The sequence below is a fragment of the Engystomops pustulosus genome, chromosome 3 (genome assembly GCF_040894005.1).
Source record: "Engystomops pustulosus chromosome 3, aEngPut4.maternal, whole genome shotgun sequence".
Lineage (NCBI taxonomy): Eukaryota > Metazoa > Chordata > Amphibia > Anura > Leptodactylidae > Engystomops > Engystomops pustulosus.
The window spans coordinates 47,200,796-47,218,863 of record NC_092413.1 but is presented as its reverse complement, the minus strand read 5'-3'; the positions used below and the strand labels follow the sequence as shown (position 1 = coordinate 47,218,863).

The following is an 18,068-nucleotide window of genomic DNA, read 5'->3' as shown; positions in this document are numbered from 1 at the left end:
TTTGTTTGTTTTTTTAGAACTTGTCTTGTTTTGTTGACTAACAACGCTGGATCAGAGAAACTGAAGTGTGAAAAAGCCAGTTGAAAACCATGGTTTAGTAAGAAATCAGGAAAAAAAAAAATCACTGATGGCGGGAAGAGAAAATCAATTTTTAGAGGTCCAGAAGCCAAAATAACTTCAATGAAAAATCCCTTATTTGAAAAATACACCAATGTGAAAGAGCCCCAACGCAAAATCCTGCGGTACCAGTGTTTATCTATATGTGTCAATTATGGTATTTAGGTTATGTAAATGTCTAGCAAAGAGGAAAATGTGTAAGTTACCTGCTAAACGCCCCAGACCACCATTTCCAAGACCGGCATCTTCTTCTATCTCTTCCAGCTCTTCCATGTCTAGGCCCAGCTGTGAGAAAGTAAAAGTATACATAATACATATGTGTTTTCGGTGGTGCACTGTTTACATCGTGAGACATTAACCTGAGGTTCCAGAGCTGTTGATGAATTAGCTAGTATACCATGGCAGGCAATAGTTGGAAAGAGGAGATTTGGGAGACCATTGGTCTACATGTCCTCAGAGACGTCCCAAAAATCACTATTCACCATGCAATAGACCAATGAAAATGATTGTGCCATATGTTACTCAAAAGTTTTGACTTTTGAACCTTTTTACTAAGGTAAGGGGTCTTGATGTATAGTGGCAGACGGAGACACCACTCTACACTGGATCCGCCGATAAAGGCCAAAAGGAGAGACGCAGCAAGCTACATTTTTCCATCCTACTGCGACCTGCTGAGCAACGTATGAGCTCAGCGGAGAAAATTGAGGGGCATGGGGAGCAGGTGCAGTGTTTTGCATCTGTTCCCCAACCTTTGCCAATGGATACGCCGTTCAGCTGGAGGGGTGGGGGGGGCCTGGTGATGTCACTGTTTATATTAGGACAGTGACATCACTGGGGAAACACCCACCCATACAAGCATACAGCGGGATACGTCTGTGCCTATACGTCGTAAGGACACGTTGCAATCTCCCTGATGTTTTCCATACTTTTCTACTTTATGCTTTTGTGGCTTCCATTACCACGGCAGGACTCCATTGTTTATGGCAAACCACGGGTTTAACCCCTGCTTCACAACTATGCAAATAACACTTTTCTGAGGAGTAAAATGAGTTGCCTATTCAAGTCAAAAGATATGTTCAGTTTTACGGTATTTACTGCCGAGATAACTTGGATGAGAGCCAAAAGAAATAGAGGGGACCGGGTCACATTGGACATCCCAGGGGGTCATGCAGCTGTATCCTTTGGAAAACATTATAACCACTGATACTCCTCCCCTGTATCTATGATTCATGAAAAATACAGGAGCCATTCTATAGGTCACTGTTCTGCCTACGTTATTGAAAGATTTCATGTTCTCTAATAACAGGACAGTATAGGATACACCACATCGACAGATGTCCATGTTACCCTTTTAAAACAAGGGAGCTGATGTTTAATATAATCTCTGGTTCTACTGATAAGTGGGAGGCTCCGATGTGCAGATATCCAGTGATCATACATTTATCGTATCTCCTGTTCCTCCCATGGGGGGAAATAACCCTTCACCAGCCATTCCTATGTTGTTGTCGTGTCCTATGGGACACGTGTCACTGCTTTGCAGAGAGAAAGGTAAACTTTCATCTAACTTTTCTTTTTATCGGTTAGTTTTATTAAAAAAACACTTTGGCAATGTGCACACTATTCTCTATGGGGACATGGGGGTAGTAGAAAAATGGCTCCTTTTTTCTGAAATAATTAGTTGCAGTAAACAACAGTAATATACTTTATTAAGGAAAGCCGCTTCTCTGTGTCATTTTTCTCTTTCATCCCCTGTAGTGAGTATTTGAAAGCCTTCTGAGGTCCATACACCTCAGACAGATAAGGAGGGTATACTACGACAACAGAACCACAATGAGCCAGTATGTAGGGACTTTAAATTGATGAAGGGATTTGGGTTTGAGTACCAGTCTATAAGCAGTTTTATCAGAGAGCTGTCATGCTCTTCAAGATCTTGTCTTGAGAAAATCAATTGATGTTTCTTTTTAAAGCGTTTAACTGTTTTGTGGGGTTCAACTACTTTATTATGATAGTTTCTTAGCTTCTTGGGGTGTATTCTTTGTCTGTATGGTGGCCTTAGTATGTCAAACAATGGAAAAACTAATTTTGAGGGAATGGAAGAGTTTTGAGATCTACAATTGGTCGGTTTTATCCTATATAGCAGTGATGGCGAACCTATGGCACGGGTGCCAGAGGTGGCACTCAGAGCCCTTTCTGTGGGCACTCAGGCCATCACCACAGGACAGAGGTGACCAAATAGGACAAATCCACCAAATCTTCCTGCAGTCTCAAGCAACGTATGAGATGCTGCTCTTAGCGCTATTTTAAAGCGACACTTTATTGGCTGATTGGAACTGCAGGAAAAGTGAGGTGTGGACAGGGCTGCATTATCTTTGGAGGTCATCCTGCTGGACGCACCATTCTTCCTCTACCTTTCAACTGTATTGGTGGCCCTAGGTGGCCGATACAATTGAAAGATGTGGAAGAACACGTAGCAATAAATTACAGCTTAAAATGCCACGTTGGCACTTCACAGTAAATTACTGGATTTTGGTTGTAGTTTGGGCACTCGGTCTCTAAAAGGTTCGCCATCACTGCTATATAGAATAACAGAATAGGATAAAACTGAAATCAAGAGCAAATTACCAATGGTGAGTAATAAAAAATAAAACGTAACCTCTAATTATTGTTACGATTATAATAAATGCCTAGGCCACATTACGGTATTCCCCCAATGACATTGATAGCCATGTTCCAGGTCGTGACCTTCAGCTGACATAAGGGTGCCGCATCGGTTCATCATTGTACACTTTTCTTCGTGGGTATGATGAGATTTTTTAAATGTTTTGAAACTGTGTTTATTACTTAATAATATTGCAAGCTATTGTTGCTGATCTTCCATTATTCTATCAATTATATGAATCACAGCTCATTATACATAAGGCCAGCTATTCCTGCACCTTCAGATAAAAGAGAGCTTACTTGGATGCAATATGATCCGCTCCATACACAATGGCAGGCAGGACTGAGAACGTGCAGCTTGACGTGAACTCACATCGGAAACTGGAGAGCAGCGGCCTGACAGATCCCATAAGCTGTCTGCACCATCCTCCAGTTAACTCATTATTGAGAACTTAACCTATGCATTCACTTTCTTTCCTTAACCCTTCCATTACTTGGGACAGACCTAGTACTGCTGTAAAGAGGAATCTAATAACACATCAATAAAAAGAAAGGAAATAGCAAAAAAATAAAACTGGCTTAACCCAGTTCTCAATATGCTCTTCCTGCTGGCAGCTCAAGGATTACAAGTGTTTATACATATATTGTGGAACATGTTAAATATTTATACCCTGTTTTACAAACACTGTAAAAAAACCCAAGGGGATGTTTCAGGAGCTCAACTGCAGTTCCTTGGACTGGCCACTAAATAGAGGAGGGAGCTGTTTTTTTTCTTGTTTTGTTGTTATGTCAGCACCAGAGGCAGTTCATCCACTGAAAAGTCAAAATTCCACGAAAAAAAAAAAAATTGAAAAAACAATAAAGGGAACCTGTCACGATAAACATGGCATGTAATCTGCAGGGTGAATGTTTTCGATCAGGAGGAGCTGAGCGGAATGACTTTTAATTTATTGATCTAAATCCTTTCACATTCTGGACCACCACTGATTTTACAAACAGGGGAACACAAGTCCCCCCTAACTTTCTCAAAATAGATTGGGCATGATCTAGGACACAAAGAGGATGAAAGACGTACTGTAGGGCAGCACAGTGGCTGCAAAGAGTATGTATTTTCTCTCCGTTTTTTGCGTGGATTTCCTCCGGGTCCTCTGGTATCCTCCCACACTCCAAAACATACAGGTAGGTTGATTAGATTGTGAGCCCCATGGGGACAATGACCGAATTGGCAAGCTCTGTGCAACGCTGCATAATCTGTGTGCACTATATAAAAATTATTATTATTATTATATGCTGCAACTTTTTTGCATGGATGGTCCGCAAGAAAAAAACCTGATGGTGCTGTGCCCTGCAGTCCACAGGACACGCAGACATTACACAGAAGTGAGACGTGCTCATCTGAACAGACCCTTACATACCAACTGCTTTAATGACAGGTCTGCAGATTAGTTAAGAACCAGTTTAGTGAAAAACAATAAGCGTCTTCAGTCTGTCCTGTTTAGAAAGGCAAGTCACAGCTAAGGAGCAAGAAACTTGGCAGCAAAAAGCAATTTCCTTCCAGGCACTAAAATATCATAACAAAGACCAGCGAAGCGAACTAAACAGCAAGCCTGCATCCAGACGGAGACAAACAACAGTGCATCGGGAAAGAGGAAATGGATATGAAAGGGACAACTTTACCAAAATCTGGAATAGGCTTTTTTACCTAAAGCAGTAACAGTCACAGCAGCCGCTGTCTGTGTGCACATTAATAATAATACTAATTCCTTTATTTATATAGTGCACAAATATTACGCAGCGCTGCACAGAACTTTTGCCAAATCAGTCCCTGTCCCCAATGGGGCTCACAATCTAATCACCTACCAGTATGTTTTAGATGGTGGGAGGAAACCAGAGGACCTGGAAGAAACCCACGCAAACACAGAGAGACCATGCAAACTCTTTGTTGACCCTGGGACTGGAACCCAGGTCCCCAGCGCTGCAAGGCTGTAATGCTAACCAGTGATCAGTAAGCGTATGACCAATGGTTGGATGGGCCATGGGCCAATGTATAAACTATAGAAATATAGTTTAAACACAAACATTAACACCATTTATTGCTATGGATATGTTTTTAAGTGCCAAAAACAGAAAAATATCTTTTGGCCTTTAGTGGTAAATGTTTAATGGTCAGAGCAGAGGAAATTAAATGAAAAACTATTCCAAAAGGAAAACAGCTCCAAGGACGATATTACAAAAGTGTAAGTGCTATTGTTCAATGCTACATGTCCAGGACTAGTCAGGCCATTAGGGCTCTTTTAGAAAAGCTTTTTTCACAACCATATGAATCTGCGATTTCTGTGGATCTCGTACTTTCATTCTGCCTGGTCTGCCGCTAAAATTTGCAGCATGCAGTATTTTCTTCTTGTTTTTTACAACACTGACTTCACATGTAACCTTTGCAAATTCTCTGTTTATTTTTAGTGTGGAATTGAAGAGAAAAATAAAGATGGACAGATGCCACATGAATGTGGAAACTTTTGTGGTCGTACAACGGACATCACGCTCGTATCAAAGAGCCCTTAACCTGTGCGTGCCATAGGAACTGACTTTATATTGATAAATCTGGGCCGTTATGAAGCTTAGTTCACAGAGGTAGGAGGATAGTCATAGGAAGCTGCACATATTCAATAAGCCCCATTCACTTTGTTTATGACAATATTCTATACATACATAAACATACAATTACAAATAAAACAAATTATGTAACCCCTTTGTATATTCACATTAATTACTAATAAGATGTGGTGAGTCACAAATACAAACACAATGTAACTAAACTAGTAACACACCAGCAGTGGTAGTCTTATTACATATACTGTACAACTACCGTGCAGCATAGTTCATGATTGAACACCTTGGCTTATAACTTAAAGGGGTTGGTCACATATATGAAAGTTTACCTGGGTATGTTCAATAACCCCAAGTTGCTGAAGTAAGGCGCCCAGTGCAATGTAGTGGTATTGTTGCATTGTTGGTGCCAGGAGTGGTGCTGTTCCTATTGGCAGAACAGGAAGTCTAAGACTCCCTGCTTTGCCACGACACAAACAGCAGTCACCTGCAGAACACGAGCCAGGTACCGTAAGTAGTAGGGCTCCTGGCTCGTATGCTCCTGCTGCCCTGTGCAATGCCGCTGGTCTCACTAACCAATTGCAGAGGGATAATTGATTTGCACTCTTGTTCATCCAATGGAAGGCTGAAATGTGGTCTAGTGATAGGTATGCTTTGTATATACAAGTGAATCAAACTGAACTTATTTTCACAGCTTTCTACTAAATTATTTACAGTGCTGGCATGCCTACTTGAAACACCATTATGCTGTGGCTGCACTGGTATACAAATAATGCATGGTGTCTGTCTGTAATGATTGATGGTGGAAGCAGATTTGTGCAAAATAAGGCTCATATCTTATAATATGTTGCAAAGATTGGAGAATAAATGTCAACCATAAACCAATAGAGAAAGACTCTATATAAAAGGGTGACAATGTCAAAGCACTTTCTCGGCAGATCAATACATCTAGCTTGTTATATGGTGAAGTTTGTCCTTCAAAAGTTCCTAATGGAGCACAAAAGAGACAAACACTCCACAGAGATCAATCTATAAAAAGACTTTGTCATAATTACTGTCACAAAGGCAAAAACACACAACGATGGTATTCATCCTCTAAGACAACTAAAGACAATACAGGTTTTATGCGACAGCCCAAAGACATTATATTCTACAAACTGTTAATATATTTCCAATTAATAATACTTTAAGGGTTAAAACTTGTCATTTGTATTCACATTATTGAGGCTATTGGTGCAGAGCTGATAAGAAGTGGAGGTAAATCTCTGGCCCCGTGATCATAACGTTATCTTGCAGATCTCCACTACCGAGAACTATCAGGATGTATTTACATGTCAGTACTTTGGATACATTTTAGCTTGTACTTTGTCCTTTTAAAGAGTTTGAAACTGTTAAACATTCTCTTATTTAAAGGGGTTGTCCACAAATAATAAAGTTGACCATGGTATGTACAATACCCAAACAGGTTCATCCATTTATTACTTATTGTAAACATTCTCTTCCCTACCCGTAGGTGCCACAGGTCATATGAGTACAATATGATTGACCGTATTAGAACATTGTACTTTGGTAAACTCTCTTATTTGTGGCCAACCCCTTTAACATTGCTCTGTATATTACAATGAATGCTATATTTCATTCATGCCAGATGCAAGGTAACTATTACAGCCAAGCACAGGCCTCAGCAGTGACCTCCGTACACACTGCACGTGACTTACTGACAACTTGTACACAGAAGGGAATGAGGAATCATGCTGGAAAAGAGGAGCCAGGAGTCCAATTTTTATTATTTTGATTACCCTATTTCCATGTTATACCTACCCCTAGCTATATGGAGACTGCAAGTTATTTTAATGGTCTACCTGGTCTTAAGCTTCTCATACACCTCAGATGTTTGTTGGTCAAACCTTTTGATTTTTGGATGGACTGACCCACTATCTAATGTGATTGGGACACTTTTTTAATTCTCTGTTAAAGGGGTTAGCCCATGAAAGAAAATTCTTAAATTTCAATCCCCTAGGGATGTTTGCAGAATATAGATACATTTTACTCATTTTTATTGTTGGTTTAGCTCCTATAACTCAGTGATGGTCAGATGGGTCTCTCTAAGTAGACACTTTATGATTCCTCTGTGCTATGAGATGAGTGTCCTGACACTGTGCTTAAATTATCAGAGTCCAGGTTTATCTACACTTTCATTTGGCTTCTGAACATTTACTAGTATCTGACACATAGAAAGACAGATCAGAGATGGTGAGATCCATGAGATGAACATAATACACAATGACATTCTCAGATCTGCTATCTCACCAATAACATACACTGTCAGCCCTGCTGTACCTCCCTCCCCTGGATAAAGAGCTTATCTGTCTGTAGCTTGTAGAACAAGTCCTGCAGAGAAGAGGGCAGTGCAGTGTCAGACAGGGGAACAATCAGTCCTGCCCTACCCTACACTTTTGATTTATGGTCAAATCCAGGGGCAACCGAAATTGCATACACCAGGACTGATAGAGACAGATTTGAATTATATATGCGAAATGCTTTTTTTGTTAATAACAGTGAATTAGAGGATGTGTTTTTATGTTATCCTGAGTATATTTAAAAAGCTTTTTTGGAATATGACAAACAAGAGTGAGGCATGTTGTTCAACATGTCCATGCCTTTTGTTATTGAAAACGATGCCAAGTATATTCAACCAGGAGAGATGGCTGCTGGGCAAACAAGCTTCCACACAACATACAGGAGTGCCTACCTGGTATATAGCTTCATCACAAGCGTGCTGGAGTCCTAAATTCAGCATGGTATTTTGCAGTGTGCGTCCCATGTAGAATTCCAGAGAGAGGTAATATATACGCTGCAGGGATGAAAACAAAGACGGGTTACAGCATATACAATGAAAACTAATTGATGCATCGATATGTGAACCCTCCATAATTGAAGGTTACGGTAACAGATTGCAATTCTGTTGAAGCAAAGATGTCACCAAGATGGAGTACACGCTGACCTTGGGGACAGTTGTCAGAGACTATTCTGACCAGACTGAGCATCTGGTTTACTACAACTACATATTTTTTTTCTTAAAAGGTGAAAATTCTATCACAAAACAAGGAAGACAGTTAAACAAAAACAAAATATCACCTACTCAAAAATCTGCAGCTCTGTTGGAAACCACTGGTGTCTATGTCTATGAGCCCAAGTATAACACACAGACAAATTAGACGTAGTTTCTATACTGCCGTTACAAGAAAACTAGTAATTTTTCATAGATATTTAGTAACTGCAACAACAAAAAAATGCAACAAAATTGCAGAAGGGAGTCCTAGCATAATCACTAAAAATAATGTTGATTTAGGTAAGTGTTTTAAAATTGCTGTTTCTGTAGATTTTGCTTGAAATTTAAGACAGTCCAGTATAAGGCAGCGGCTATAGTGCGCTGCTGAGCATTTTCTCACGTGAACTACATAAACATTTCCTTTCTCATCCTGCACACATCATGTTTCATTGTTGAATGCTCTGGTTTCAGTCTATATTTAGGTCCTATATATAAAACTAATAAAATGTCAGAGTAGCAACCTTAATGTAGTTCAGGATTTTTAGTCAGCAGGGCCTCATTCAAAAAATGTTTTATGTTCCTTTTAAATCCCTTTAAAGGAAATCTACCATCAAAATCCATCATGATAAACCTGCGGCACTTACTTATAGATCCAGGCATCTTCTTATATTTGTAATACATGGCCTTATTCCTTCTAAAATCAACTTTTAAAATGATGCTAATTAGCCAGAAGGACCCTGGGGCATGCTACCAGAGCCCCTCAGTGCTGCAGATTATAATGAGCAATACATGTCTTACCCAACCCCCTGCTCTCTCCCTGCTCCCTCAGTCAGTGTAATCCAGCAGCGGCAAGAAGTGCAGGGGGAGAGGTGGGACCTGCTCTGCTCATTGTAACAGTCTGTGAAGCTACAGAACAAAGGGGCTCTAGAAACACCCACAAGAGCCCTTCAGGCTCATTAGAATAAATAAGAATTGATTCAAAAGGAAGGAAGACAAGGATAACAATATATATATATAGATTATCAAAGTTACAGTGTCTGGATCTATGGAAAGTCTCCATGGTTTATCATGCTTGGTTTTAATAGTAGATTTTCTTTAACTCTCATGTAAGTAAAGAAGTCACTGTAATAAAAACATTATATCAGGGATAAGTAGTTATGCAACTCCCTAATACATAATTTACACCAGCTCTTGGCTCCAGTACTTTAGTATTCAATATTCTTTGCCTTGTGTTTTCTTTGTACTCTCTTTGTATATATTGATATAATATACAGTATATTAAGGAAAAAATCACACTTTTGGCTGAAGATACTTACAATTAATATGTTTATGTGCTAGCAAAGAACACATTCATATCTCTGGTTATATAACAAAGGATGTCTGGTTTATTATATGTTTAGTGTATATTTTGATATAATGTTATATTTATAGTTTATACAACTCGGGACAACAGCTATGTCACAAAGCTTTCTTTCTTTCCAGATAAAAAAAATCCATGTGGAGCTAACATACTGACCATCAGCAGCTGTCATTGGTGGTTCTTAAAGGTTTATTCAATCTCCATTAGTGATAGGCTGAGTTAGGACGGGATTTATAATGGATGGGATTTATGTTAACTGCCAACCAGGCTATGCTATTTGTGAATAGGAGCTCTGTGCAGGAGCACTTCCCCCTCCTTCTATGTGTGGAAACTTCGTCTGATGCAGTGAAATGACATCAGCCATCAGGGAGGGGGGAAGTGCTGAGGGGACATGGGTAGAGTGAAACAGTATAACAGCCTGTACAGCCAGAGTACAGGGTAGGTTCTAGTTACAACCCCAGAACCCTTCTGGCTCATTTGTATAATTTTAAAAGTTGATTTTAAAGGAAGGAGGTCAACAGAAGATTACCACAGTCATAGTGCCTAGATCAAAGAGTCAGTCCCTGGTTTATCATGCTACTTTTGTATGAAGATTTCCTTAAAAGCAGTGAACACTGACCTAGGTCTTTGCAGTGGGGCTTTGATATGGTTAGTATTTAGGTCATTATACATCATTATGGCAACATAATGTTGCACCAGAATATTAATAACTAGTCTGGGTGTTAGAAATTAATCAGTATGACATTATGGCGGAAAGAGATTGTCAACTGTTTTAAAAATTTACCAATCGGGCTGGGTATGGCTACTTGAAAAAATAAACTTGTACTCACCTCCTCCATCACTCCTGGAGTCCTGCGCCATGGTCCGTTGGAGCCGAGACCCTCTTGGTTTACAAGGGCACGGAAGCTCTGCTTTGTCAAATTCCGGGCAGCCTGGCACATCCAGCCATCTCCCACGACGGAGGAGGGGAGTACAGATTTATTTTTTTCATAAAAAGCCCAGCTGGTGAATTTTTATAAGAGTCGGACTACCCCTTTAATTGCACTCTCTTTAACGCTCTTTATTCAATGGTTTACAGTGATCATAAAATTGGAGTGTCACAAACACATCAGCATGTAAATCCCATGAGATATCACAAGTAATCATTTTCTGACCAGGATCCATGCAATGAAATATAGATAAGTGAAGCGTAAGACCCAATCAATTACTTCAGTAAGGTCAAGCTGTCAAGGTCACTTTGTTTTTGTACGCAGCCTCATACTGTGAAAAACATAAGAAGCATTTATCTAATAAAGAATTTACCTAACCCTAAACCGTGAAACTAATTGTCATTTCACTTGAGCGGGACTCTCAGACCAGTCAATCTTTCATGTTTCATAGAAATAGCATAACATAAAAAATAAGAAATATTCTTCATAGGAGCCGGTTTATTAGATTTACTCAGATGCATCAAAGAAGTCACTTACACTGTAGAGAGGTATATAAAAATCACACTAGTCTATAGGGGATACACTCCATCGTCTATAGGATAATTTTTCTGCTCTGTTTCCTACATGCAGCAACGGCTGGAGAAAATGAAAAACTTTTAATGGATCAATATTTTTTTTAACGGACCTTGTGTCTGTGTACAATGGAAAAAAAATGGAATGTAGTTGTATGGATGATTACTAGGATACATTCTTGAAATGTATCCATTTTATTCACAGACAGGAAAAAAGTGAAACAAATGCAACTTATCTGTTAAAAATTGACTAACTATAAATGGATGAAAATGGAACGTAAAGAACAAGGAATTAGCTTGGTCATGGGCATTTAGCCGAAGCCTAGGCGGATGATATGCTATGCCATAGCTGCCCTGTTTGTAGGGTTACCACTGATCTCAGCTGTTTGACGGGAGTGTTGGACGGGAGTGTCGCAACCCCCACAAATGACCTAATAGTGACCTACCCTATGGATAGGTCGTAAATAGAAATTGTGAATATAGTGATAACCTACATTATAAGATTTGGGAGATAAAATAAAATATATACAATAAAAAAGACAAGTCATTCCATTACAATTAGAATAATGAGGTCTAATGTCTATTGATAGATGACAGGGTGATGACATAAGAAGCCTGTCTACATTTTAATTGTCTAATGAAGGATCTGCAGGGCAGGTTGATGTGTGTAATCCATACATCTGATCAGACTAATCATATAATCCTATGCTTGAAAAATTACTATTTAGTTTCCTGAATATACTGAAGAAACTCCCTATTGTATCACCGTAAATAGACTATCCTAAAAAGTGAGATACCAGCGATGTAAACAGGGATTGTCTCAAAGGACAATATAACTATGGAAACATGTACTGGATAGAAAATGTGTCTAATGAGCTTATGGGTAAAGCAGATGAACCAATTAACAGAAAGCAGCCATTCTTGTCACTGTGAGTAAAAATACTGAGCACACAGCTGAATCATCACACCAAATATAGAGCGCACCAGCAAGGGGTGTGCAGGTGTGAAACGCACACAGTGACACCGGGAGGGAGACTGCACAGGATGCTGCGTATGAATGACCAGCCCCTGCTAACAGCCGGCAGCTGACAGCATCCATCTACAGGATTAACAGTTTACCCTTAGTCTGACCTACAGAACAATCATATAGGACAGGACCGTATTGTACATAAGCCTAATAGTGAAGGTAAAGAAAAACAAATCACATTTTTTTGCTTGGTTTTCTTCTGTTGAAATTTATTATTAATGACATTATGCAGCATTACAAAGAATGATTGCCTATCCTTAGGAAAGGTCATCAACCTTTGGCCTTTGGGGTCTTCCTTGCTCCTTCATCAGGCCCCAGTGCATCCTCTATATTCAGCATAGTTTTAAACTTCTTCTAGTGGTCATGTCTAGCTCTGCAGCTTGAGGCCTTGATGACAACACGGTACCAGGCTACAACTCAATAGCAAATGTTCTCCTGGCCTTATACATATGAAGACATTTTCATTTTCAAGGTAATTTTGCATCAGTTAGACAATCTACTGGTAAGATGGTACTCGCATCCCTAAATTTCTTTGTTGCTAGGCTTATTATTGATCTTCCAGGTGATAGGCTCCATCTGACTACATTATCATCAAGGTAGAACTGAAGTACAGATGTTGTATAGCTATTTCTATACATAATTTATGTATTCGCTCATTTCTCTCCCCACAGCCCTGTAGCCTGAAGGTCATCCAATCGATTGTCTCCAACTCTAGCTCATCTATCATATTGTATCATCTACACAACCAGCTAATAGCAGTCTATGATTTCCTGATACATGATAACAGTAAATAGCAGCAATGTTTGCGATCTATATAGATACAAATGAATAATCCTATTCCTAAGTATACATGTGGCCATAGTCAGTGCTGCTGTATCAAAAATGGCAGAGATTAGCATGTAAAAAAAATTCCTGATCAGCAACACAAGACTTGTTAGAGGTTGCCTAATATTTCAGGGCCCCAATGCAAGATATGTAACAGAGGGCCCCTTGCTCCCCTTATACCATTCATAGTACTAGAGTGGACTTTGGGCAAGGTAGTGAGAGCGACCGTTCCTGTAGCTATGCCCCTGAGTTATACCCTAAAGCTCCTATGCATTGTGTGTAATTCTGAACATAGATAGATGGTAGATGCCGTGATGGTAATCTGTCTCAGGACTCTCTCTCTGACCAAAAAAGGACTATACTAGATCAGGGGTATATCTACAGTGGTAGCCGCCATAGCTGATGGGGCCCGCAGTGTCAGGGGGCCTAGGTATCCGACCTGACACATTGAAGAATGGAGGACGTGAACCATAATATACATATTATATTATATTATCTACATATTATGCTGTACATGTTCTACAGTATACAGCATGAATTGGCTATTGGAATATGGATATTATAAGGGGGTAAGAGGCCCCATTCAGATGTCTGCTATGGGGTCCTGCCTCTCCTAGTTACTCCCCTGTACTAGATGGCATGGACACAATGAAATATAAAGGGGCCTAGATGCCTTTTTACAGCAAAATAACATGTGTTGTAATGTATGAATATAGAATTGTAATGTAAGAATATAGAATTGTGTTGCCGTACATCATTTTACCTCATCCCCTTTTCTTGCCCTCCATGGTTGAACTTAATGGACATTAATATATCTTTTTTCAATTGAGAAACTATGTAACAATAAGGATATATTCATTCACTACAGAAATTTCAGTAATTCCCATAGAGGTCCAACAGCTACTGTTGAAATGGCTACCACTGCCACTGGTGGAAAATAGTTTCTTATTCTGTATATTTATAAATAAATTATGTAATTTCAAAACACGTCTTCCAATTTTTCCAACTTTTCTTATTACTGTATAAATCATAGATTATTTGTTTATTACATTATCTAATTGTTGTCTTGGGAAATAATCTATGAGTTGTTATACAATCCCAGAGTAGAGATTTTATTACATGAAATATACACTGTGTATAATACAGTACAAGTATCACAACAATATTGGAAGGGAATGCAATTAAAAACAAAATAAACTAGTAAAGTCCCTGCTGTTCCAGCACTGGTGCTCTGGTCCTTATTTACTTAGCTGCAGCAATGAATTCAATTCTATAACACATGACTGCTGCTGCCATCCCTTTACGTTTCATAAACAACATTTAGACAATATGGACACCATCACCAGGAACCCAGTTTTCCAAAATACAGAGGATTGTTTTGCATATCTCTGTAAAATCTTGAGTAATCCAATTATTTAGATACAAGAGTGCATTCCTATCAGCAATACAATGGAGTATTGAGTCTTTAAATTATACAAAGGCTGTAAAGCCCCCCCCCCCCCTTTAATACAAGCAGCAATGTAACTATGATGTACAGAAAACAGAGCTGGCTGCAAAAAGGATGTTCAGATGATTCCCTCAAGGTCAGCAGATGAGGGGACATAGTGGCTTCTCCTGGAGGAGGCCTCCTCTATAAATGGAAGCACAGAGGAGGGACCTCTCTTGTACTGACAAGGGGGTCACATGCATTCTAATACACATCCATATTTACAGCAGGGGGGGGGGGCTGGGGGTGAGCTTGAGGTCAGACTGATGGTGTGCCCCTGCAGCACTGGCACAATGATGGTGCAGTAAGAGGGCACCCCCTGCAGACTGGGCACTGCACTTACACATCCTGATGACTAGTTTAACCTGTTGAGAGCCGACTATAGAGATGTATGTGGAATTACAGCAATGGGTGCAGTGCCAGGGGCACACCTGCAGCTACGTGACGGTATGTGCTGGCACCAGCCTCTGAGATGCTGCACTCATTCTGCACAACAACAACAAGATGGAAGATGGGGGTAAAGACTGGGGTTACCTTGGGATCCTTCTCGTAGTAATACTGCTGGGTCCTGATCCATCTGCCCACCAGGTGGTCCCGGACCGTATGTGCCAGGGCGAAGTAATAGTCTCTGGGGGTGGACACGTTCCTGTCTTTCACTAGGGTGAAGTGCAGATGCCTGTTGAAGCTCTTCCTGATCTCGGACACATCCCCGAGTCCTGCGATGCCCCTGACACTGATCTGCTTCCTCTTGTCGCTATCAGACAGTGGGGCGGCCATGGCTGTGCAGTGAGTGTGAGTGTGAGTGCAGCACTGTGTGTGTGGGTAGGCAGCCTCGGCTCACTCTTCTTAGCTGCAGAGGGAGGAGGCGCATGCGCAGTGCTCTGCAGACCTGCCTCCTGTACACTGGCATCATACATATCAGGGACAACCTACCTGTCATGGCCTCCGGGCCATGTCATATTATCATCACTGTGTACTGTAGAGGAGGTGTATGAGCTCATGATGATCATATGATAATCCTATATGCAGGTTACAGGATCAGAGCTGGCAGGTAATAAGGGGAATCCGATGACGTAGCTATCAGCATCGGAGGTGTGGGTGACGTCATCGATGCTGGTACCAGATCCATAAACCCTGGTGGCGATTACATGTCCTCACTGCGCAGCCTCAGAAATAACAGCTATATAGCCGGGGGGATATAGAATGTGCCCCCACCCCATACAACAATAATATATAATATAATATTATATTTTATTATTCTGTCTATAATCGGTGATAAATAGGAAGGTTCCCCCTCCACTCCATGCAATAGTGATTTGTCATATTATTATTTTATGTACAGAGTTTACATCCATGCTGACCACAGTCACACGGGTGTCACTATGGTAGAAAGCTTGGGGCCCCATAGCAAAACTTGTAATCAGCTCAAATATGACACCTCCAGCAGATTGTTTCAAAATGATTAGATAACACAGTGATGCCACAGCACAGACATAATACACTCAGTTATGTCACAGTACAGGGATAATACACACAGTGATGTCAAGGTAGAGGATAAAAACACAATGATGTCACAGTACAGACATAATAAACACTGATGTCACAGTACAGACATAATACACACAATGATGTCACAGTACAGACATAATACACACAGTGATATCAAAGTACAGGGATAAACACACAGTGGTGTTACAGTACAGGCATAATACACACATAGTGATGTCACAGTACAGTACAGGATAAACACACAGTGGTGTTACAATAGAGGATAAAAAACAGTGATGTCACAGTACAGGGGGTAATACACACAGTGATGTCTCAGTACAGGAGTAATATACACAATGATGTCACAGTACAGCTAATCTTGGCTTTCCGTGCAAAATGCAAATTAAAAAATTCTTTCATCATCATTAAAGTTATTTGCAGTATATGGTGACCAAAAGGTGAAAAAGGCTTTATTGGTTATTGTTTGGTCACTGCTACTGTTGGGGCACAATAGTGATGTCTATGGAAGCGGCAGAACAGAATTAAGTTTGGGTTAAGAAGGTGCTAAAAATTTTTGCATAGCTAAATCTACAGAGAGGAATTGCAGTTGGAAGAAGCAAAAATGGCGGGCAAGTAGAAGAAGAAAAGAAGAGGTCCTGCGAACAAGGCGTCATCTCTCACCAGATAAGTGTATAGTAAGGCCTCTTCTGCATGTTCTGCGCATGTTTTTGATGTGCAGAACTTCCATTGCACTCTGTCCCATTGTTTCAAGTGGGCTTGTCCTTATTTGCGTATTTTTAATGCGCGGCAAAATCACAGCATGCTCCACTTTTGCGTTTCACGCGCATTTTTTGCGCCCCATTTAAGTCTATGGAGATGCATCAAAACCGCATTGCACTCGCGAGCATTGCAAGTGCAATTAGTTTTTCACGCATCAATTGCCATACAAAAGATAGATCACAGTCCTAAGTCCTTTTCACGTGCGTTATCTGCGCATGAAAAACGCATTGAAAATGCATTGAAAACGCGCATGAAAAATTGAGACACTGAACAAACTCTGACTGAAAACTGACTGAACTCTGATGAAAAATGTCAGTTTTTTACGGACAAAACCCTGATCGCACCCTGATCAAACTCTGACGTGATCTGCAACGCAAGTGTGGAAGGGGTCTAAGTGTTGATATGACACAGGATCACAAAAATCTGCAGCATTTACTGTGTGCTATGCCTCCCTGTTATCTTCTTATATGAAGGGAGCCACATGGAGACAGTCCACATCATACTTATCATTCAGCATCAGACACTGATAAATCTGATGCAGTATACGGCTGTCTGTATTACTTTTTTCAGGTTCTGTGTCTATGTAGTAAGAATGGTACTGGTGCAGTTGTATGGCCCCATTTAATATGTTTATTTAGGTTATAAATTCTGTGTAACAAGTTGTAATATATTACTGCTTTTATGCCCAAATAACTCTAGGCCATTGGGAGGCTTTAATCTGCGGTAAACCGAGCACCAATGATAGACGTAAACATAAGATGGGAAACTAATGTGCCTGTGGAAGAGGGGGGCCACAATATTTGGCAGTCCCTATTGGCAGCCCTAAGCACAATACATGGCAGCAGGCAGCACACCAAAGAAAAAAATGGTTGTGTGTAACAGCAGTGAATAGCAGCAGGATTACTCTGGACTTTGTAGTCTAAGTTTGTAGTACAGTTATGCAATCTGGAAGAATTACTGGAAAGATATCATCAAGTTTTATTTTAATGACTACAACAGATAATCAAACATTTCATGTCTGGTGCTGAATCACTGAGCTACATTGGAGTGTTTTCTAGATATGACCTATTCAGGAAAGGATAGTCCTGAGATAATATAACATAACAATGGTGTTATCTATACACAATGTAGGTGTTATCTTCTATTGTAATTCTGTCGCGTATGTGA

General features: G+C 40.2%; 1 protein-coding gene across 1 annotated transcript in view; it reads right to left on the bottom strand.

The window, feature by feature from the left end:
* The window catches only part of PYGB (glycogen phosphorylase B), a 35,420-nt gene extending 19,906 nt beyond the window's left edge, over nucleotides 1-15,514 (bottom strand). Inside the window, exons 1-3 of the mRNA XM_072140692.1 lie at nucleotides 15,168-15,514; nucleotides 8,135-8,236; nucleotides 324-402 (exon numbers count right to left, since the gene is read on the bottom strand). Coding sequence (XP_071996793.1) covers nucleotides 324-402; nucleotides 8,135-8,236; nucleotides 15,168-15,410 — 424 coding nt within the window. The 5' untranslated portion in view covers nucleotides 15,411-15,514. The remainder of the gene's footprint in view (nucleotides 1-323; nucleotides 403-8,134; nucleotides 8,237-15,167) is intronic.
* Between the last annotated feature and the right edge of the window lie 2,554 nt (nucleotides 15,515-18,068).